General features: G+C 36.8%; 3 protein-coding genes across 3 annotated transcripts; 2 read left to right on the top strand and 1 right to left on the bottom strand.

Moving 5' to 3' along the window:
• The first annotated feature begins 643 nt into the window (after positions 1-643).
• On the top strand, positions 644-3,368 carry LOC119838897 (glutaconyl-CoA decarboxylase subunit gamma-like). Its single transcript, XM_038365040.1, has 4 exons — positions 644-658; positions 1,474-1,654; positions 2,334-2,570; positions 3,124-3,368. Exons 1-4 carry the CDS (start codon positions 644-646, stop codon positions 3,366-3,368), a joined length of 678 nt encoding a protein of 225 aa, XP_038220968.1.
• A 3,434-nt stretch (positions 3,369-6,802) lies between these two features.
• LOC119838929 lies at positions 6,803-13,574 on the top strand. The gene is made up of 8 exons (XM_038365074.1): positions 6,803-7,006; positions 7,730-7,762; positions 7,905-8,030; positions 8,627-8,837; positions 10,227-10,334; positions 11,433-11,580; positions 12,144-12,333; positions 13,425-13,574. The coding sequence occupies exons 1-8, from the start codon at positions 6,905-6,907 to the stop codon at positions 13,545-13,547; spliced, it is 1,041 nt and encodes a 346-aa protein (XP_038221002.1). The 5' UTR covers positions 6,803-6,904; the 3' UTR covers positions 13,548-13,574.
• A 2,512-nt stretch (positions 13,575-16,086) lies between these two features.
• LOC119838920 (dibasic-processing endoprotease-like) lies at positions 16,087-22,278 on the bottom strand. Its single transcript, XM_038365062.1, has 4 exons — positions 22,089-22,278; positions 21,216-21,299; positions 19,485-19,673; positions 16,087-17,578 (listed from the first exon to the last, which is right to left on the bottom strand). The coding sequence occupies exons 1-4, from the start codon at positions 22,245-22,247 to the stop codon at positions 17,480-17,482; spliced, it is 531 nt and encodes a 176-aa protein (XP_038220990.1). The 5' UTR covers positions 22,248-22,278; the 3' UTR covers positions 16,087-17,479.
• Between the last annotated feature and the right edge of the window lie 1,069 nt (positions 22,279-23,347).

The following is a 23,347-nucleotide window of genomic DNA, read 5'->3' as shown; positions in this document are numbered from 1 at the left end:
TACTAATACTGTCTGTATTGAGTTTTACTCTTTGTGTTCTGTTACATAGGTAATCTGCAATCAATGTGTGAAAAGTACTCCGAACGTCGATTTTCTTTAACTTTTCAAGTAAAGTGGAGACAGAGACGGTGTCGAAGGCTTTTTTTAAATCTAAAAATATACATAAAACTTTGCGCTTCGCATCTAAATGTTCAGTTATATTATTTGTAAGACTTGATATAGCATCTTCGGTACTTATCCCTTTTCGAAACCCATATTGTGCATTAGAAAGTAGGTTGTATTTATTGATAAAATTTGTTAGACGAAAATTTATTAATTATATAGAAAATATGAATATATCATATCGAGATATGCCGGTAACCAGGCGCAAAATGTATATTTAATACATCCATTAACAAACCGGAGATGCTGCAGCTTTGCTTAGTGAGTGAAATGATTTAAATGCAGTCTAAATTAGTTTTAAGAAACAAGATTTATGTGCATGTTAGGATAAGTGGAAGTTGAAATAAGGGTGCTGTTGCTGTTTTAAATGTCATTTTAAATGAAGTTAATTCGTTCTCATCTCTTGTGTTGTTCACTACCTTTAAAAGGGACCGTCCGTCTTAAAATAAATATAAACATTTATATAATTGTTCCGGGAATAATGGGGTATTTGCCAGTATGAAGAGGATTTTCTAGTATAGTTCTTAATCTATTTTAGCTAGTTCCAAAACTATGTCAGTTATACGTGTTAGTCGGATTGTTTAGGGAAGGGTTTTTGGAAATAATTGAAAGAAATGTTGATTAATTGTCTAATTATTCCTACACCAATAATCTAACTGAAAATACCTATAGTGTAGGGGAAAGTGGGGGAATTGGGAACGGCGGGTAATTGGGAACAGGTAGATAAGTAGTCCTTCCCCCCGCACTACGCCGTCCTGCAACCGTTGAATGGACGCACACAGCGCCCCTCAGTGCCCACGCGACATTTGGAGTGAAATGCCGCGCGTGCGCTGTCACGGTGAGTCGAATATTTTTTGCAATTCTTTTATAATTTTAGTCGTAGTGTATAATAGATGTATATTTAATTATTTTGAATTTACAAACTCCATATTACGTAACAATCATGCATGTGATATGTTTTCGTGTTATAATTACTATTGTATGCATTGAAATTAATAGCATAGATACTAGCGCCACTCGGTATTTCCTTGTACTACATGTAATATGTTATCTGTGGAGATTAAATAAAGTTAGTCTGTGTCAAACACTTCCTGCGTATTTATTATTTCGAACCCCACGTTACTTGAAGGTCAACAATAGTGTTATAATCGATGGCCGCCATTTTGACCGATATTGACTACTTCGGGTATTTGGGAACGGAGCCTGGCGGGTAATTGGGAACGTTTCCAATTACCCCTTACTGTTCTTATTTACCCCTATGCTACTAGATTACCGTTTTTAACTATGTTGTAACGGTATGATTTGTTTTAGATGCCTCGAAAGTACATACGAAAGACTGCACCAATGTATGAGACTGAAGATCTTCGCCATGCGCATGAAGATGTCACAAATAAAAAGCTTACATTGAGCCAAGCTGCAACCAAATTTTCAATACCAAAAACAACACCATTCAAACAATTGAAGCTGGACAAATTGAAGATACCAAAAAAGGGTAGACACACTGTGAACAAGACGAACAGCTGCTAAATTATATACTTGAATGCTGCAAGGCTTTTTATGGAAAACAGCAATTTCATTACGCAGAATTGCTTTTCGATTTGCTGAAGCTAACAAATTGAAACACAATTTTAACAAGGAGACCTAGATTGCAGGAAAAGACTGGTATTATGGCTTTATGTTTCGACATCCTTCCATTAGTTTGCGCATTTCAGAAGCTACTTCACTCGAATAACCGTTTTTAACGCCACTGAAGTAAATCTGTTTTTTGATCAACTAAGAATGATTCAAGCTAAACACAATGTACCTCATCGCATTTTTAATATTGATGAAACTGGCATTAGCACAGTTCAAAAAAATTACAAAATTTTGGCTCCTAAGGGTGTATACGTAGTGCGACATCTCTCGCGCTACTACACACGCCGCACTGACGAGGCACACGAGACAACACCGCTTATATTTAAAACCTCCGCTCGAGAGGTCAGATCATGCTGTCTCTTTCTCTCCGACGCACGCTGCTGCCGGCGCGCACCTCTCCTATAAAAACACTGAAGAGCCGCACGATCGTGGCACCAATATTTATAACCTTCGGTTGAGACAACCGATCGTGCTATCCCATTCCACGCGTATAAATATAAGGTCACTGATTCAATAAACACACACGGCGCTAACAGCGCCGCCCCCCACCCCCGCGCCTCCAGCGCTCCCCGCATCCACCCACGCACTCAGTGCGCCCCCCGCCTCACTCCCTCCCCCCTCGCCTTTCATCGCGCCAAAAGCGCATCCCTCACCCCCCGCTCCCCCGCAAGCACCGCCCGTAGGTATCTCGGCGTGCTCCACCACGCGCCGCGCCGTCGTTGTCGAGCCTGCGCGCCCCACCAGTCCCCGCCCCAAAGAGGGCGGGCTTGACAGTAACCCCGGTTGTTCGGTCCCGCCACACACCACTAACCTAAGTTTTCTCACACCCTCCTCACAAATAGGTTCGTCCGGCGGGGAGGAGGGTAACAAGGAGTCCAACAGAAAGGGCGACTAACCCTCCCGAAGACCCGCCCGTATTAACGGGCGGCGCGTGACACCTGCTGCGGAGGGCAGTCGCCCTGATCAGCATTCCCCACGCACCCTCCTCGAAAGTCACATCAGCCTGGGAGCATACGCGCTGTACCGAGAACACAATCTTCAAGTTCTTTCCCTACCACCTCATGTGTCTCATAAAATGCAGCCACTAGATCATACGGTTTTCGGTCCTCTGAAAATAGCGTACAATAAAAAATGTGAGCTTTACATGGTAAATAATCCTGGTAAACGAATTACTCAATACGAGGTTGGAGAACTATTTACAAGAGCGTACAATAAAATAGCTAATATAAGCAAGGCTGTTAGTGGATTTAGAGCAGCTGGAATTTATCCTATCAATCCTGACACATTTAAAGACACCTTTGAAAATATGGCACATGTGGCCTGTAGCTGAACAAAGTTTGAATGAGTCCATGAACACTGTCACCAGAACTGTAACTGAAGCTGAGCAGAATTTGAATGTGTCCCTTAGCACTGTCAACCAGAGCAAAACATCAACGCAAGATTCCACTTCTATTATTGAAAATGACAAGGATTTGAGCGTTACTATCCATTCTACACCTCCGTCCACTTCTGTGCCTCTTGCAGATATTGTCAATGTACCTGTCATTCCAAAACCAGCAGCTTCTAAGTGACAGAATAAGAAGCATTCTCAAATTTTATCCAGCACACCTATAAAAATGCAACTGGAAGAAATACAGATAAGACAAAACAAGAGAAAAATAAAAAAAGAAAAAATTCCAGCTTAAAAACGGCACATTGCAAAAGGAGTCAAAAATCTAAAGAAGGCTTTACAAAACAATGGAAATCAAAACGAGTTTTATTGTATAATGTGCAATGAAAAATATGAATCCCCACCGAGAGAAGATTGGATCATGTGCTATATTTGTAAGCTCTGGGCACATGAAAAATGTACTGCTGGGGAGAGTAGTGTAGGTTACGTACCTATGTGATATATGCCACATTTGATTTCTTCGATCTCAATTACCCCACATCGTTCCCATTTCCCCCGAGGGACGATCTCAATTACCCCATAGGATATCGGGTAAAACGACGGAACGACAATGTTTTTTTTTTTCTTTTATAATTTTTATAAGTCGTTGATTTTGAAGATTTTCTTGTAAGCAATAAGTATCTACTTATCTATCTAGATAAGCAAAGCTTATGTTTCAATTAAAGTAGATTATGTCAATGACGTTTTACTATTATTTTTGACCTTTAGAAGTTAAGTGTTCCCAATTGCCCCACTTTCCCCTACTAGCTGCGCCCCGCGGTTTCACCCCCGTAAGTCCGTATCCTGTAGGAATATCAGGATAAAAAGTTGCCTATTGTCCAGTTGTCTACGTATCAAATTTCATTGCAATCGGTTCAGGAGCTTTTGCGTGAAAGAGCAACAAAAGCACACACATACTTACAAAATTTCGCATTTGTAATTTTAGAAGGAAGTAAGATTAGTAGGACTAGTAGGAAGTGGATAATAGAATTAGATGTTGGTGGTTCTTTAGTTTTTGATTATTTATCTGCAATTTAGCAGTGAATCGACGGATTTCACTGTGAATGTTCGATTAAACAACTTTTTAAAGCTTGAAATACTTGCGTACACAAACACAAGGACAAAAACACATTATTTATATCCGATTCATTTCAATACGAAACTGTTAGAATCGTAAAACGTGAATAATTGTATGCAATAAACTTTAACAACTTTCCAATTAGTTTCATCAACGATTAGAATGTCAATTATGAATGAAAAAGTAGAGCGAATCGGAAACTGGTTCGATGGAAACATACACAAAAATGTTTAGAATATGGCTGGTAAGCGTTTTTTTTATATACAACATTCTATAATTGATTTCTATAATATATTATCAAACAAATAAAAAAGCAGTGCTGACTCAGTGGTGGGAACCTCGGGACTTCAAAATCGATAAGTCGGGGTTCGAGACCGGGCGAGCGTGCAGGAAATAAACAGATTTTTCAATTTATCTGCACATGTCGATAACGTCACCACTGCTTAATACGGTGAAGGAAAACATCGTGAGGAAACCGGCATGTCCAAGAATCAAAAGTTCGACGACATGTGACATCTGCCAACCCGCACTTGGTCAGCGTGGTATATCGCGGCCCGAACCCTCATAGGAAGCCTGAGTCCCAGCAGTGGGAACATATATGGGCTGATGATTATCAAACAAATATGCAGTAGCTAAGTCTTTTTAATCAATACCCGAACCTCATAGTATTTTTGGATCTTTCTTTGTACATCTAATTTTCAAAGCAGATTTCTTACGATTAATCAGTCCGTAAACCTCTTATTTATTTACCACGTAGTGGAATGGCTCAGATCGTGAAGAATCCACTCATATGTAGCTAGCGACGGCAAAACTGGACGTCTTTGGTAATCATTTTCCTCGAGACCTTGCAGCGCGATGCGCGAACAGACCACTTTGCTTGCGTTATGCGTTGCAGTTACAGTGTGGACACTCCTTGTGAGATCTTCAACAAAAGTCTTTCAAAATGCGTTCGACATCAACACATGTGTTTTCGAAAGTTTGGCGATAGGGTGAAACTATTTTGAATACGCTGTTCGTCAATTGTTTCGACATAACAACGTATCTCTCATGAGTAAATGCCCGGAGACAGAACACTAGACTGATATAAACACTTTCTATGTTCTAAAACAGATATTTCTTCTCTACATTTAACGGCAACTCTCTATAACGTCAAAATATGCATTCCCTTGAGGTTCGTTATATAGAGTTTACAATGTATATAAAGGGTGGTAAAAACGTCGTAAAAGACAGGCCTAAAAGGCCGATTCGCGACTGTCAGTTCAACTGTGTGTAGTGATATCTTTTCTAGAAATGCTATCCAGCCATGCCAATACTGAATGGTGCTAATTATTAAAATAATAATGATAATAGTCCTAATCCTAATTCTAGTCCTAATAGTTCTAGTTGTGATGTTGTTGAAGATGTTTGCTACGATGGAATGTGTTAGTAACGACACATTAAGACCTAAGTTTGAACCTTGAAGCAGTGGGAGCCTGCAACTCTGTCCTAGCTGTCCTTCTTCAGTCAGCTAGGAGCACTATTGCGACTCCTATTTAGGAACAGTTCATGGTTATTGTTGGTAGCAATGTAATACTTTTTCTATTTTCATGTGTTGGTAACACTGTTTCTCTATATCCTCTATACTGTCATGGCCAATATTGTTTCGCTGTGAAACCAGTAATTAATTCAATAAAAGTCAGCTACAAAATTATACGTTTTACGATATAGTTGTTTTACTTATATATCAACAGGTTATAGGCCCAGGCACATAATTCTGAGAAAAAGTAAAACAATCAAAACTGTTTTTTCGTCGAAAAGTGAACATCGTGTGATTGAGGTTAGAAACCGGCGCGTGGGAAGAAAAAATAAAACTTGGGAGTGATTGAAGCAAGGGCGGGACGGGAACAGACAGGAAGATAGCAGACGACAATTCTCTGAAACTCCAGACGCACATAAAGCTTTAGGAAACATCCAATTGGAATATTTGGAAGTCGAAACCGTCGTTTTGTTACGGAGTCAAGGCTTATTGCTAGTGACAGACGGAAGCAGTGTGAAACCAGAGGAGGCGGTTGAGATTGTGCATTATGGTCCGAGGCTGGATTTTTGAGCATTTATTGTAAAATATTTCGCTTAATAAAACAATTACTTCGTAATCGTTCTTTTGTTTTTGTCGTAGTCTTGTGCATGTGGTGTTTACCTACAAAAAAATTGTACAGTTAGCATTTTTGAGTTTGATGTGATATATACTTGTTTTGTTATCTGTGTAACAATTACTGATAAACCTTCAAATAAATAAATAAAATAAATAAATAGAAATACATTAGTGCCATAACCATAGCTCTAACATCTGACTACGTACGTCATACCATGCGTAATACCTTTTCAATATCCCCATTAAATTCGCAATTTTTTTTGACAGTGTGGCCGGAGTATATACATTAGACAGTTCTTTGAAACCACTATTATATATGCTTATTACCGATGTAGAAATATGTCAAAAATTTACGTTTCGAAAAGAGTAACTACAAAGTCCCAACTGCTTCCCGAACAGGTGATAAATGTCAAAACTGTGCTATGACGATTCAAAAGTGTTTCTATAAGAAATCTAATTGGACAAATAAATGTTTGGGGTTATTAATTTATTACCTTGTTTACATTTACAGTTGGTATGCTTATTTCGACCAACGGTGGGCAGTAACGGCGATGTTTCATCTTTTCAACTGGTGAGCGTTTTTCTTTATCCCTTTTCACCAACTTTAGGGCAATGGAGCCAACGACATTTCACAAATCATTGATTACACAAACATAGTAGCAATAATAAATAAATGATCACGAAGGGTGAGAAATATTGTATTAAATTTCAACCTAATTTGATTTTATTACTCAACCAACCTACATTACATGCACACATCCACACTCATACACACACTTTACTATAACATTCAACATTATTCATTCACTCAGATATCCATAAGTAGAATAAGTACTTTATATATTATATTTTCCATAAATTCTCAACATTTCATTGTAATGTCCATAATGTTCATTGTTTATCTTATAAATGTAACTGTAAATTCGTGGGGGCCTGGTAACCCGTACATAACACAAGGATTCTATACTTATCTCGGTCACCAGTCTCTCATAAATGTTAGTAATAAGCAATAGATTTAACAATATACAGATAATCATTTGTGATGACAAAATAAATAAATGAATTATTATTATTACGCGTATACATACAATAAGCGGACAGAACGCAGTTACCTCCAACTCTTCCAAACCTAAATGACTAACTATGAACTAAAGCCAATAAAGTTATTTGAGAATAGAATAATTATAGACTATTTATACGCGGCAATTTTTAAAGTAGCGCCATATAGTTTTAGCTGGAGAACCCATAATCCCTTAAGCCACAACCCGTTAATATATTAGTATCTTTTTTCCAGCTTGCCAGATTGTCCTTCCCGACTGTAGAAACTGTAAGTTGTCATAAATTTATATTTTATTATTTATAGTAATTATTTACAATACACATAATTCTTTATATGTGTTATTTTAGCAGACCGACTTGATCAAAACATAAAGCAAAAAGATACCTTTACCTTCATATTTCTTCAACAGAAACCATACAACATGCCAAGTAGCAAAGAAATAGACCCAAAGCAGAGTTATGCTGAGGAGAAATTCGACAACCTACTGAAGTACACCAGTTTTATGAACGCTCGTCTGAAAGAACCACATAATCCCGTAAGTGAAGAGAACCTTACGACATTCTCTATCCTAAATAGTGAGCTGGAATTAACCAAACCATTTTCAGTACATTTATTTTATTATATTTCTATAAGATGAATAATTATTTTAGTAATACTTAAACAAACTACTAATATTATTAGTATTTTAATGGAAGATGCATAGTATTGTAGTCTATAAAACATAGACTAAATTATTCCCGCCTTTTTTCTTCATTTTATGATGGCGTTTGTTTTTTCTTAACAATGGCCTCTTAGTTCGAATGAAAAACTTAAATACCCACATCCTACGAATATTATAAATGCGAAAGTTTGTAAGGATGTGTGTGTGTTTGTTGCTCTTTCACGCAAAAACTACTGAACCGATTGCATTAAAATTCTGTACGTAGATAGCTGGACAACTGGCATAACACATAGACAACTTTTATCCCGACATTTCTACGGGATACAAACTTACGCGAGCGAAACCGCGGAGCGCAGCTAGTTTACTGATAATCTTGTCACATCCTCCACCTTTCCCGTAGGACACTTAAAACTTATGACCATATGAACGAAGGCTCTACGAACAGTCCTGAAATCAATGTTTCCTCACAGGCAGAGCGAAAGGACATCCTAGAGACTGGGCAGAAGAAACTGTTCGCCTTCATCGACACGCACATAAAGGATTTGAAAAGGTTGCTCTTTGCGACCGACATGGCGCTAATGTCGATGGTGTTGCTGAAACTGAACAAGAAAATGGACACGTCGGAGGCGAAAATAAAATCGACTCAGGCGAAGATCCCGTTCGGATTATATACAAGCCCGGGTAAGGTGATGTTTCTTACGCTATTTTCTTATTATTAATTACATCTATGTACGTAAAACAGCACAGTTTTAACTAATCAAACTGTTGAAAGAAATTCGTACTCAAGATGAAGGGATGCTTATCATTATCTTATATCTTTAAACGAGCAATTCTTGTATACATATATATATATATATATATATATATATATATATATATATATATATAATTGGAATCTCGGAATCGGCTCCAACGATTTTCATGAAATTTAGTATATAGGGGGTTTCGGGGGCATAAATCGATCTAGCTAGGAATCTTTTTTAGAAAATATCATATTCGTGTTTTATTCGTGTTTTTTTTTCCTGACATCTATTGGTGAATAATAATACTATTTTGCTTCGTAGATAGCTGGACAACTGAAATAACACATAGGCACTTTTTATACCGATATTCCTACGGGATACGGACTTACGCGGTTTCAACCGCGGGTCACAGCTAGTATTATTTTAATTATACATATATACTATTACTATATAGTATAAAATGTCCCTTTGTATGCTTAAATCTTTAAAAGTACACAACGGATTTTGATGGCGTTTTTTTTTTAAATAGACAGAGTTATTCAAGAGGAAGGTTTATATGTATAATAACATCTATTAAAATACTCCGAATTAACGCGTGCGAAGCCACGGGGCAAAAGCTAGTTGCACATAAATATTCATTGATCATCAACCCTCATTTTATTAAATATCGCTAAATAACTCATTACATTGTATAATTTTGGAATAAGTGAATTTTTAAATTATTTAAATAAATCCCCCTATACCTATTGATATAGATATATAACTGTATAACAGCTGTCTATATGAAGTTCACAATGAGTTTCAGTCATCATCATCATCATCAGCCCATACACGTTCCCACTTTTGGGACACAGGCCTCCTATGAGGGTTCGGGCTGTGATCTACCACGCTGGCCAAGTGCGGGTTGGCAGATGTCACATGTCGTCGAACTTTTGATTCTAGGACATGCCGGTTTCCTCACGATGTTTTCCTTCACCGTTTTAAGCAGTGGTGATGTTATCCACATGTGCAGATAAATTGACAAATCAATTTATTTCCTGCACGCTCGCCCGGTCTCGAACCCCGACTTATCGATTTTTGAAGTCCGAGGTTCTCACCACTGAGCCACTACTGCTTTTTTTCAGAGTGAGACTGAGTTTCAGTCAATACACGAATAACAAAAATACCCGCAGTCGCTTGAAAAGGTCTCAAACCTACTAACAAAGAACTGAGAGGACCAAAACATGCCATTTTCCTTTCTAAACATTCATATTCTTGTTCTTCTCTTCTTTAATGGCTACAGCCAACGGAGGGACTCACTCATATCCTCTTTAATTATTGTTTTCAGAGTTCAAATGCCTCGGCACATCATACTACATAGCGTCGGCGCACAACCAAGAAGACGTCCAGATGATACTGTCCAGTGAAAGGAAGCCTCATTGCTACACTTTTAGAGGTTACACAGATATTCCAGCTAAACTTGCTTAGCTTAGCTTGTTGACATGTGAAAACATCTCACCAAAAATACACTTATTGGCTGAACAATATTCTTAAAATTCAATAGAAATTACCAACTCACGATCCTACTAACTTACTTTTAGCTAATTTTCTTGGAATAGTTTATGATAGACATTGTAATTGGAAGTCACATATTGATATGGTATGCACAGAACATGATAAATTTGTTCCTGTAATAAGACGGCTAAGACAAACGCTCTCAAGGGATGCAGTGATCACGGATTATTACGGTTATGTGTCATCGATCTTGTTCTATACTCCATAGTATTATAATTTGGGACAATTCGGTTGAGTTTGACAGAGCATTTAAGTTACACAAAAAAGTACATAAGAGCTATTTATAATGTTGGTCCTAGTATGAGATGCAGGCTACTTTTCAGAAATTTATAAATATAGTGTCATGATGTATGTTCCCAATGAACTCTTCACGAACTCAAAACGATTTTGATGAAATTTGGCATTTTATGTATAATTTGTGACTTGGATTTGTATTTTCATAATAAATATCCGCGGTATTTTAAACTCAACACCGAGACTGGAAAATTAACACGATATATAAACAAATTGTTCCTACCGAGGTCTATGTATACATATACTAGCTGACCCGTTAAACACTGTTCTGCCTTACTCTTATCATTTAGGGGTATGAAAAATAGATGTTGGCCGATTCTCAGACATACCCAATATGCACACAAAATTTCATAAGAAACAGTCCAGTCGTTTCGGAGGAGTTTAGTAACTAAAATTGTGACACGGAAATTTTATATATATATATATACTAGCTGCACCCGGCAAACGCTGTTCTGCCTTACTCTTATCATTTAGGGATGTGAAAAATAGATGTTAGCCGATTCTCAGACCTACCCAATATGCTTACCAAATTTCAGAGGAATCGGTCAAGCCGTTTCGGAGGAGTATGGCAACGAAAACTGTGACACGAGAATTTTATATATATAGATTTTTATTTTACATATATCACCTTCAGCCCATATACGTTATTTTCATTTATAGGAGAATAAAACAATTCCCATTTCAGGAGCATTTGCGTTCTCCGGCTTCTACCATCGCCACTCGGAGACCACGTATGTTGGACCCCATGCAGAGCAGTTCCAGGCGAAGGACCCGAGTCAAGGTCTGTACTGCCACTCCGATGACAACTGGAGCGACGCTCAGTGCATTTATAAGTAAGTATAAACATATAACAAAGAAGGCTTCTTGATTAGCGAAGTTTGTTTACGTCAAACGAGCTGCGCCCCGCGGTTTCACCAGCGTAAGTCCGCATCCCGTAGGAATACAGGGATAAAAAGTTGCCTATATGTTTTTCCAGTTGTCCAGCTGTCTACGTACAAAATTTCACTGCAATCAGTTGAGTAGTTTCTGCGTGAAAGAGCAACAAACACACACACATCGTTATAAACTTTCGCATTTATAATATTAGCAGGATTAGGCAATGGATCAGATGTCAAATGGTAGGCATGGGGCTGTCGCGAACAAATTCTATCAAGCACCCGTGGCCCGTTCACTAATGCGGTTCGACGGAACACAGTTGGGTTAGTTGGCAGGAATCGGAGATACCTAAACCACGCCACACACTCTTCCCAGGGGGCCGTGGGTATCTATGCAAGATTTCTTCACTATATAAAAGCGTGGGGCGTAATTTGCGAAGGTGTTAGGCTTTTATAAACTAATGGGAAAAATATGCATCAACCTCGATTTCGACAATAATTTATATCCATGATCCTTCCAGGATAAATCCTAGAGAAGAGTTTCCGGAATCAGTAGAATATGAACCCAAAGTATCGTACTGGTGTGGCCCGTACCGCTACTTCATCCCCGCCACCACAGACATCCGCTGCATCTTCTCCATCTTCTCCATGAACTTCATCTTGCGGTTCGGTTACGATGGCGTCACTTATAAGAGCTCCGACTTATCCTTTGTAAGTATTTTTCACTTCTCGACATAAATACAATTGGACTAGATTTTGTCTTTGCTTGGCATCTGATGTTTAAAAATAATAAATACTGTAGTAAAAGTTAATTTATTATATAATTACACGGACTATTTATTTAACAATTTATTGTACTGGTATACAAATAAACCTTAAATATAAAAACTTAAAACTAGACCAGCACAGAAGGCGACCTTATCACTAAAGAGTGATCTCTTCCAGGCAACCCACTGTGTATAGAAATAGTAAAAAGCAGGAGGTAGGTATTAAGTACATAAATATTTTAACTTAAAAGACATATCACATATACATATAAATATACCTTTAAATGATACTTGCAAAAAAAAAAAACTAGGACTATATGTGATAACAGCGCAATTCTGTATAGGGCAGCTATTTTAAGAACATAGGAACTGTATAACAGAGGATTCTTAGCTGACTGAGTACACCGACCTATAAACAAAATTTTCAACTGTAGTTTAGATTATAACATAAATGGATACCCATAATCTCAACTAACACCATACTAAAATGTACTATATTGACATTTACAAGTTTTCCCTTTCGGATCGAAATCTAGATAAATAGTTTTTGACCGTTCCAAACGAGACAAAGATTGCGCAAAAATATCGCCTTCCATACGACAAAAATTAAGAAAAAAGATCAAATAGATGTACAACAATTTAGTCAGACGCCCAAGAACAGTACTTGTAAGATTTACATTCTTTAAATAGAGAAATCTTTCCCATAAATGAGGTCTTTGGGATGTGGACGTGGACGCTCTCCACAAGATAGTTAACTTTCGGGAGCGGTTGCGGATTTATATAAGAGAAACTTTTTATTCGGATTTTACGAATATTTATTATAAGTGTAGATTTTGATACACTGTTCTCTTAAGACTAACTAGATCTAATTTTATTGTCCACCGTTCCAGCGACAGGCGCAATAAGGCATTGCTGACGATGCGTCTGGGACGGTGGCATGATTTTAGGGTTAGACATATATTCATAGGAGGAGCGGTTATGAGAACATAACTAGATCGTAAACCCAATGTCACATTAAGAATGATTCCCTTTCAGATGTATCAAAACGGACAGGTCTTCTACACAGACGAGCCCTGGGCTGGAATGTCGTGTTGGAACTGGGCTTGCAAATGGCGTCACAACCAGAATCAGCGATCTAATGAGTTTTTCGTGAACTAAATAAACATATTTTCACATATTTTTATTTCATACCACCGACCTAATTGTTTGTTTCCAAGATTTGATGCGAAGTTGTTTTAAAGTTTTTGATAAGTGTTTTTTATTAAAATTTAGTGCTTTAGTTTCAAAAAGTATGTAGGTTGGGTTATATGTATATTGTTATGTACATTTGGAATTTTAAGACGTTCACGCCTAATGACCAATTGACCACCTCAAAACATTCTATATCGAAATAAGACAACATTAAAATAGAATAACATATTATATCCTATACTTAACAATCTCTGGTCAGACGGACCTTCTTCTCTTTGTCCAATGTCAATGTCAATGCTTCAACCTAATAATGGACATAGACAATATAAAATGAGAGTTAGGACTTCCAATATATAGACAAACCGACTACCGTAATAATAGTGACATTTAAATTAGATTTATGGCTCTGGGTGGATAAATACAAAATATATTTTGAACTCTCTTGCTACTTCAGGTTATAAACATAATAAAAGATGAGAACTATAACAACTGTTAGAACTTTAAAAAAAGTTTTAAGCATACATAAACAACGCAGGACCAATTTTAAACTTAGAAATATATTGAATAGCAGAGAGCGAGAAAAGACCAGAGTTTTTAATTAATGACAAGCGAATTATCTCCTACACCGAAATTAAAAACAAAAAATAAACGATACAAAATCAAATATAATCTCATTTATAGAAAAACACTCCAAGTAAAATCAACCATACGACCAACTCGCACCGGGGATAGGACCACAACACCAGAAGTTAGCACAAGAATGCAAGCGTGTTGCCTACGGAGACGTAGGGGCCGGGGGTACTTTCCAGTAGTTTATACCTCATAATTAACTTTCTTTATCCCATTAGTACGCCATTCATTGGCGAAGGCCTAATGCAAATATGCACGGGCGGTGGTAGCATTTACCATCAGGCTGCCAATCTTAATATATCTATAAATGTGTATGTTATCGTAATCCTATTAATATTATAAATGCGAAAGTTTGTAAGAATGTGTGTGTATTTGTTGCTCTTTCACGCAAAAACTACTGAACCGATTGCAATGAAATTTAGTACGTAGACACCTGGACAACTGGAATAACATATAGGCAACTTTTTATCCCGATATTCCTACGGGATACGGACTTATGCGGGTGAAACCGCGGGGCGCAGCTAGTAATATATAAAAATCCAATGTCATGAAGTATGTTCCCAATGAACTCTTCACCAACTCAACCAAATTTGGCATTTTATGTGTAATTTGGTCCAACTTAAGATCGATTACTTATCCCAATAATTTAAAATTTTAATATTTTTAATTATTACTCAGCCACAGCAACGCGTGACCGGGTATGCTAGTAGTATATAATTACGTGTCACGTTGTTTGTCCGCGATGGACTCCTAAACTACTCAACGGACTTTAATCAAATTTGCACACCATGTGCAGTTTGAGCCAAGTTAAAAGATAGGATAGTTTATATTATTTCAATAATGATTTTCAGAGGTCTGAGCCTCTGCGAATGTTTATGGGCGGTGGTGATCGTTTACTCTCAGGTGAGCCACCAATTCAGTTGCTCGCTATGACATAAAAGAAAGATAAATGACTATCCGGGCGTATTTTATAGAAATATAACTCATTTATTAATAATTATACTTAAACTTAAAAAAAAACTTAAACTTATTATATAAGTGAGAGCCGGGATGTGCATCTAGTCACATATAAAACAAAAACAACGAAACTGGTTTAAAAATAGACTTTAAAGCATTAAAAAGACCAATAAATAAGGAAGCATTCACCTTTAAATTCAACCGCCACCATCGCAACTTCGGTGGGTTAAAAAAACACATTCAAAAGATAACATTTTTTATTCACAACTATTCATATAATTTCGTAACAACTCACAGACCTTTGTACATATAATATATCTAAAACATTTCTCGATTCATACCGTCGAACAAATATTGCATTCAAAGACAAACACTCTATCATCTGTATCCCATTGGCACAGATTCAAAATAACATCGTAATGGTGCGAGCGAGCGAGAAAACGATATATGCCGTCTCCTTCTTGTATATTGAACTGGGGCGCAGAGATATTTCCGATCAAGTGAAAAAGATATGGGATAATATGGCAAATACGATTTAAGAAAATATGGTACCAAAATCAGTCAGTAAGCATTATAATGGAGCATTTAAATTTCTCGTCTTGATTAGGTTAATTAGTCAGTCAGATGTGAGTCGGTCTACTTACTATCTACAGGGTGTCCTACATGTAGTGTATATGCGGAACACCCTGTACACATACAATATAAGTGAAGAAGTTAGTAGTTAATTTTTTTGCAATAAAACAAAAAATAATAAAATATCTCTAGGGCTGTTTATAAGAGAAACAGGGCTAAAGAAAGCATTTTGAAATTTTTGTATGGTTGTCTATTGTCTGGCTTTCACGCGAAAGCTAATGGACGGATATTGATTAAACCGTCTGTCTGTCCGTCCGCTTGTCACCAGGGTTTTACACGGTTGACATTTTCCCGAGATTAACGCGTCCAAACAAACACTCTTCTGCTCTATATTATTATATAAGTTACCGATATCCGTTAAACGCGATTTCTTTGATATTTAAAGAAAATTTAGTATATAACTTTGTAATTTAAATCTAGTTAGAACTAGTTGTAAGAAAGTATTTAGTAAAAACTATAGAAGTGGAAAAACGCGATATAACGGAAAACGGGACTTAACTGTAACATAGTCCTATATCCATACTTCAACTTTCTACTGTTAGTGGTTGAAGAGTTTTTTTAATGAGACGATAATTTTCTTTGGTCTTATTCAATGGAACATGTTTTTAATTCAAATAGAATAATACAAATTTGAATTGTGAGGATTTACTATAAATATATTATGTTGCCCGCGGGGTCTTAATAAATTTTCATACAATCTTTCATCCCCTATTTTATCTCCTTGAGAGTAGAATTTATCAATCTCCTTTTTTAGCGGATGCCTACATCATAACATGTATCTGCATGCCAAAATAGGTCCAAATAGAAATTAATAGGTCATTCCAATGTAAATGGCACTAGACTCTCCGCAATACTAAAAACTACAAACTCGAAGTTACTAGGACAAAATGCTGACTTATACTCACTCAAGCACGATATTTTTAAATAATATAACATTACTGTATGTTTATAGAACTCTATGGAAAAACCATTTTCTTATATTGCAGTTATTTTTTTTTTCTTAATCAAAACTACCCGCATATATATAATTTATGCGGGTAATTTGATATTGCAATCGCATTTTAATAATATTTACATTTCATTTCGATTATATTATTTTGAAATAATAAATATATTATAATTCTTTTGAAACAAAACACTTTTGTACAGCCCGAGTTTTATATGCATATTTTGTAAACTACCCACATACATCTAAAGTCCGCCGAGAATCGAATCAACGACCTCGACAATTCATTAAAAACAACAATTTTAACAATTAATTTATTTCTTATCGCCATTAATTAATTGCATTGATCATAAATTTTTATAACAATAATATAATCTCTAAATTTCGTAACTACCCCCTAAGTATTAATATTTTTTATTTACCCTTAAAGCGAAGCAAACCTTTCCTAACCGAAATGTCCAACAATTAACAACTTGGGAAGTGTAAGTAAAAAGAAAATATATATATTAAGACGATATCATACATACAAAAATACAACATGTCTTAACGTGTTTAATTTGATTTTACTTACATTTCCATCAAACTAATAATCCATACAGACTATAGATTCACACGATTGCTTATATTGTCCGAATGTGTGGCGATGCCTTTACAATGTGTTGTCATTGATAGATGCATAGTTTGCACTTCAATTTGTTAAATCAAATAAGACAGTGGTTCTCAACATTTTAATTTATACAAAATAATAAAAAGGATATAAATATCTCCACCAGCTGCCGTTGTTGCTATCTCCCTCTTCCTTGTTGCCGTCTCCCTCTCGCACGGGCGTTTCCTACAACGGAATTGTCCATGAATTAAAACTGAAGCGGGATTTTATTTAAAACTGTGCTAATGAAAACAAACAACCGACTCTATAACTATTTTAAACGAAAATCTCACAACAACCACATCCTAATACTAACATCACGTAAGATACCAGCTTTCAAGAAAAACAAGACACATCAAAATCGGTTCACCCATTCGATAGTCTTGATGTCACAGAACCGAAAAAACTGTAGAACTGATAAACTCCTCATATTATAAATACTAAGTATTTCTACTACTTAAATTACGATATATGTAGCAAAATATTTAGGGCCCCATAAGGGGGTCATGGGCCATGGAGCTAACGATACATACGTTCCACTCGTTTCCTTACTGCTAGGTCGACCACCCACTTTATTTTCTGTGATATATATACTCGTATCTCTATTTTTTCTACTCTTTTTTTACAAGACTCCATATAGTCCAAGAAAATGGGTAGGGTAAATGCGAATTTGAGATTAAAACTTGAATTTTTGATATAATTTACTTTGAGGAATCTAAAAACGAACTGTGCAAGTTTTTTTTAAATTCACCCCCGAGAAGGGGTGAAAAAAAAAAATAAAGTCGTTTTTTTGAAATTTTGGTGAAACCGTAAGTGTTAGAAAAAAAAGTTTTAAATAAAATTTGTAGAGCGTAAAATTTTACACAAAAATGTTTCTATGACTTTTTTTCCTAAAATTGAAAATAAACTGAGATAGGGTAGTTAGAAGTTAGGGGATGATAACTGCAACTTTAAAAAATCATAACTTATTGAAAAATTGATAAAACTCATATATTTTTTTAATTAAATTACTTATATAATTATAAAGTTTGATCCTAGAGAAAAAAAAAATTTTTTCAATTGTTTATAACAAAATTATAACAATTTGAAATTTTTAATTTTCAAATTAAACCAATTATATATATAATTATATTGATATGATTATATATATTATAATTTATAATATATATAATTGGTTTAACTTTTTTAAAGTTGCAGTTATCATCCCCTACCTTCTAACTACCCTATCTCAGTTAATTTCAATTTTAGGAAAAAAAGTCATAGAAACATTTTTGTGTAAAATTTTACGCTCTACAAATTTTATTTAAAACTTTTTTTTCTAACACTTACGGTTTCGCCAAAATTTCAAAAAAACGACTTTTTTTTTTTTTTTCACCCCTTCTCGGGGGTGAATTTAAAAAAAACTTGCACAGTTCGTTTTTAGATTCCTCAAAGTAAATTATATCAAAAATTCAAGTTTTAATCTCAAATTCGCATTTACCCTACCCATTTTCTTGGACTAATATCGGGATCGAACCCGAACCGGACCTATGCGTTCTAACGCGCATACACACTAACCACTGTACCACTGTACCAAGGACATACAAGTTTAAATGGAACGAAAACTTAAAAAAAAAAAAACATCATTCTAATCAAATTTTTAAACTACCTTACATAACAAGCGAAAAAATCAAATGACTCTCACGGTTAAAATAAAAAATCTTGAAAATCAGGCATTTCGTACTTCATGAACGACATGAAAAATAAAATTATAATTCAATTCAATCAATTTCAAATATTCTCATGAAGAATCATATATATAGGAGATAATGAGACCTCATTGCCTATATGTTATTCTAGTTAAACAGCTATCTACGTACCAAATTTCATTGCAATCGGTTCAGTAGTTTTTCGTGAAGGAGCAACAAACACACATGCATATCCTCACAAACTTTCGCATTTATAATATTAGTATGAAGTAGGATTAGGTCAGGAGGTACTTGTATAGTCGAATTGATAACCTCCTCCTATTTTTAAAGTCGGTTAAAAGCACCTACATCACTAACATAAAGACAAACTTAACCAATTGGACGACCCTAGTAAGAGATCTCACCTCCCCCTTCGTTTCCTGCGGCTCGCTCGACTCCCGCTCCTCTGGCGCCGTCTCCTCTCCGTCCTCTTCTTTGTTTTTAAATTTCACTAGAACGACCTCCTCCTCCAACGGCACATCGGATAATTCAGTCTGCGTGCCTTTGTCCTTCTTGTCGACGCCGTTTTCAAGGTCCGGACCTTCCTTGGACGACTGAAAGCAGAGTAGATTTTTAATTGTCTGCTATTAAATACGGAGGCCCATATCCTTTTCCTTACCCTTCCCATTCCTTTCCTTTGTTCCTATCGCCAATCCTTTCTTAATCCCTTCCCAAAAAGTCAGCAATCCATTTGTAGAGGCGTAAGGTCTGTAATGGACCTTATGCCTCTCCAAATGTTCATGGGCGGTGGTAGCGCTTACCATCAGGCGTCCCACCAGCTCCATTGCCGACTGTTACAAAATTAAAAAAAAATACTACTCAGTATCGCGTTTCTTTCTTTTAAGTCATAGCGGGCATCAGAGCTGGTGGTACGCCTGATGGTAAGCGATCACCACCGCCCGGGAACAGAGCAGAGGTGGTTAGTGCATTTACGAATGCGCTGCCTGATTTTAAAGGGTATGGGAACTGCAAGGGATTGACGACTGAAAAGAAGGAATGGACTGGGACGGGTGAGGAAAAGGAAACGGACCTCCGGTTCCCCCACCAACCGTACGAAACATAGTGAAATGCCACTATTTCACGCCGGTTTTTTGTGGGGGGTGTGTGGTACTCCCCCGGTGCGAGCTGGCCCAATTCGTGCCGAAGCGTACTCGACACCTACATTCAGCTTCATGTTTAGATGATGTATGTTTTGTATTTATGTGAATACCACCAATTCGTGCCAAAGCGTGCTCGACTCCCGCATAAATAAAATCTCTCGCCTCTTTTCTTATTCTCGAGTACATTCGTATAGATATATCATTGTACTTCTAATGGGTTTATACATGGGGTAAGCATAGGCTCCTATAAAACTATTTTTGATTTGTCTAGCTTCACCCGTATGTTGGTATGTTTATATATATATTGCACGAAACCGACTCATTTAGAGTCTAAAGTTTAGATAGGTTTCGACTCACTTCAAACTAAAATATTAAAATCAAACTGTGTACACTCATTGTGTATCTTGGTGATAATAAAATAGCTCTATGAGTCTATTTTATTATGCAGTTTTGGATCGCCAGGATTAAATAATTTCCTCACTAACACTCTGTATAAAAGCAAATGAAACGTATGTAGTTCATTCTATCATTAATGAATAGATTTTTTTTTCTTCTATTCTTTCAAAATTTCTCATTTATAAAGCATTTCAATGCTATAAAATTAAAAAATAAATCTAACAAAGGCCGCGTTCCATCGATACAATATTGTAATCATTGAAATAATGTTGCGTAGAGGTTCTTAATCATCTCAATAGATGGCGTGGGGTGCCCCTTAGGCACATGAAACCGAAAGAGTGGAAGAAATTCGATTTCTGTGGCGGGATCACGGCTGGCCGAGAGGCTAGGCGTTGCTACGGTTTGGCCAAAATACGCGGGTTCGAATCCCGCCTCGTGATCAAATTTTTTCTATTCTACATTTGTATTTATAACATAGTGTCCATCTGCGAAAACACTTTTGTAACATCTAGGAAAACCTAAGCAATACTGAAGAGGTCAAATGTTGATGCTTCGAAAGAATGTGAATGAATATATAATAAAAAATAAGTATCAACTCACCTCCATATCCTGCTCTCTTATCTGTTCACTCTTCTCCTCGTAGCTAACTTGATCGGGGCCGAAAGGTGTAAAATCTGGTATATCCTAAAAAAACATTATTATGTTAATCGTAGATCTGAAAGTTTTGATGGCGGAGCCCAACATCATCGGTGAGATAAAATCGCACAGACTCCGCTGGCTTGGCCATGTAGAAAGAATGGGTGAAGATCGTGCAGTGAAACGAGCGTACCTGGGACAGCCAACTGGTGGGACCGGTCGGGCGTCCTAGGTACAGATGGAAAGATAATAATAATAATAAAGTCTTTATTAAAACTGTGAAATAATACAATTATATTGGTAGAAACTAAAGCCTGTGTTAGTAAAAAAAGATGAAGTAAGGAAAGACCTGCACTCGATTCAGACTGAAAACTGGCAAGAGGTGCCACAGGATAGGATCAAATGGAGGCTCTTATTGTCGGAGGCCAAGACTCACTTTGGGTCACTGCGCCACTATAGTAGTAGTAGTATTATGTTAATCGAGATTCTTTGAAGCGTGTTTATTTTTTAGCTAAAGGTAGCCTGCTTTCCAAATATACATTGGAGTTATGGACAACTTGATTTTTTCACGTGGAACCGCTTACGGGGCGTCCAAAATTACGTGATGTTTAAATCTCACATAATTTATGGACTCGACCCGATGGAGGTTGCGTCATATATAACAATTTTTATTGAAAAAAAAAATACCTTACAAGGGTGAACTGAAGGTTTCTAAATTGCCTCACTATTCGCAACATAACACCATCCGTCCAAATCCCACCGCCTTGCACTGTTCCACAGTGAACCTTAAGTCCACCCAAGTAAGGTATAAATTGCCTCACCATACCCAATACTGACCTCCTTGCCGCGCTGCGAGGCCCAGCGCCGGTAGCCCAGCGCCGCGCCCCTCATCTTGTTGAGGTAGTCGGGCGCCGCGCGGCTCGACGCCCACGCGGCCACGCCGCCCGGCATGCCGCCCACCGCCGGCTCGTCGTAGTACGTCAACACGAACTCCATACCCGGCTGGGGGCGACAGCGAGAGTTAGAGGGAGACAGAGATAGAGATGGAGATCGCGGGATAGGACAGCAGGTGTCAGAACGAAGTCTATAACGTCTATCGTTGGTGGAGAGGTATTGAGGGTGATAGTAGGTATACATGCGATCTCTTGAAATTAAACTCTTTAATATTCATTTTGTACGTTATGTATAAAATGATTTAATACATGGTATTCAAAAGCGAACAAAATTTTTTGTGTAATCAAGATTACTTTGGCTTATTCGACAAAATGCCTTAATCGAAACCCCCATGCTCCAATGTCTATTGGAATATAATCAAATGATGATGAAAAAATGTTACAGCCGAAACTCTATTCATCGCACATTAATCCACCGTATATCTTAAAATCGTTTTCAAAGCATACAAGAAAACGTTGTAATATTACACCATTCGATTGTGTCCCCAATATGCATATTGCTTTAGAGACATTTCCAATCGCCTATAAAACTGTTGTAAACTCTATGGTAAATTTATAATCTCTGTGGGCCAGCAGCGCCATCTTTAATTTTTTCATAATTATTTTTTTCGTCTGTCATGACTTCCCGCTTAGAAGTATTCATTTGTAAATCTTGTTGACAAAGAAATAAAAGTGTTTGTTACTGATTCCGGAGTCTACTTTAATTAACATCACCTCTCGCTACAATTTTTCAACATGGTAGCTGAGCGTGGTTAGGTGGTTAATTAGTAAAATATTGTGTTCGTGAAAAAGGCGTGTGGGCGTGCGCGTGGCGTCGAGAAAATTGTGTATTTTACAAAAGGTGAAATTATTTTCGTGTTGGAGGAAAAATCGTATTATCCTAAAAAAACGTGGCCAAGCAGGCAAGGATAGAAGACATAACAATACTCATCTTTGATGGTGTAAATTATTCAAGCTGGAAAATTGAGGTTACTCACACTGCTCGAATACAAAGAATGCAACGAGCCCGCTATTAGTAAGATGCCGGATAAATGTGAAACAAATTGGAAGTAAATGGATTTAAAGGCGAGAACTATAATAATGAGCACGATTTCTGACAAAACATCTATACTAATATTATAAAGCTGAAGAGTTTGTTTGTTT

The sequence above is a fragment of the Zerene cesonia genome, unplaced genomic scaffold (assembly GCF_012273895.1).
Source record: "Zerene cesonia ecotype Mississippi unplaced genomic scaffold, Zerene_cesonia_1.1 Zces_u006, whole genome shotgun sequence".
Lineage (NCBI taxonomy): Eukaryota > Metazoa > Arthropoda > Insecta > Lepidoptera > Pieridae > Zerene > Zerene cesonia.
The sequence above is the reverse complement of the archived record's forward strand: the minus strand, read 5'-3'. Positions and strand labels throughout refer to the sequence as shown.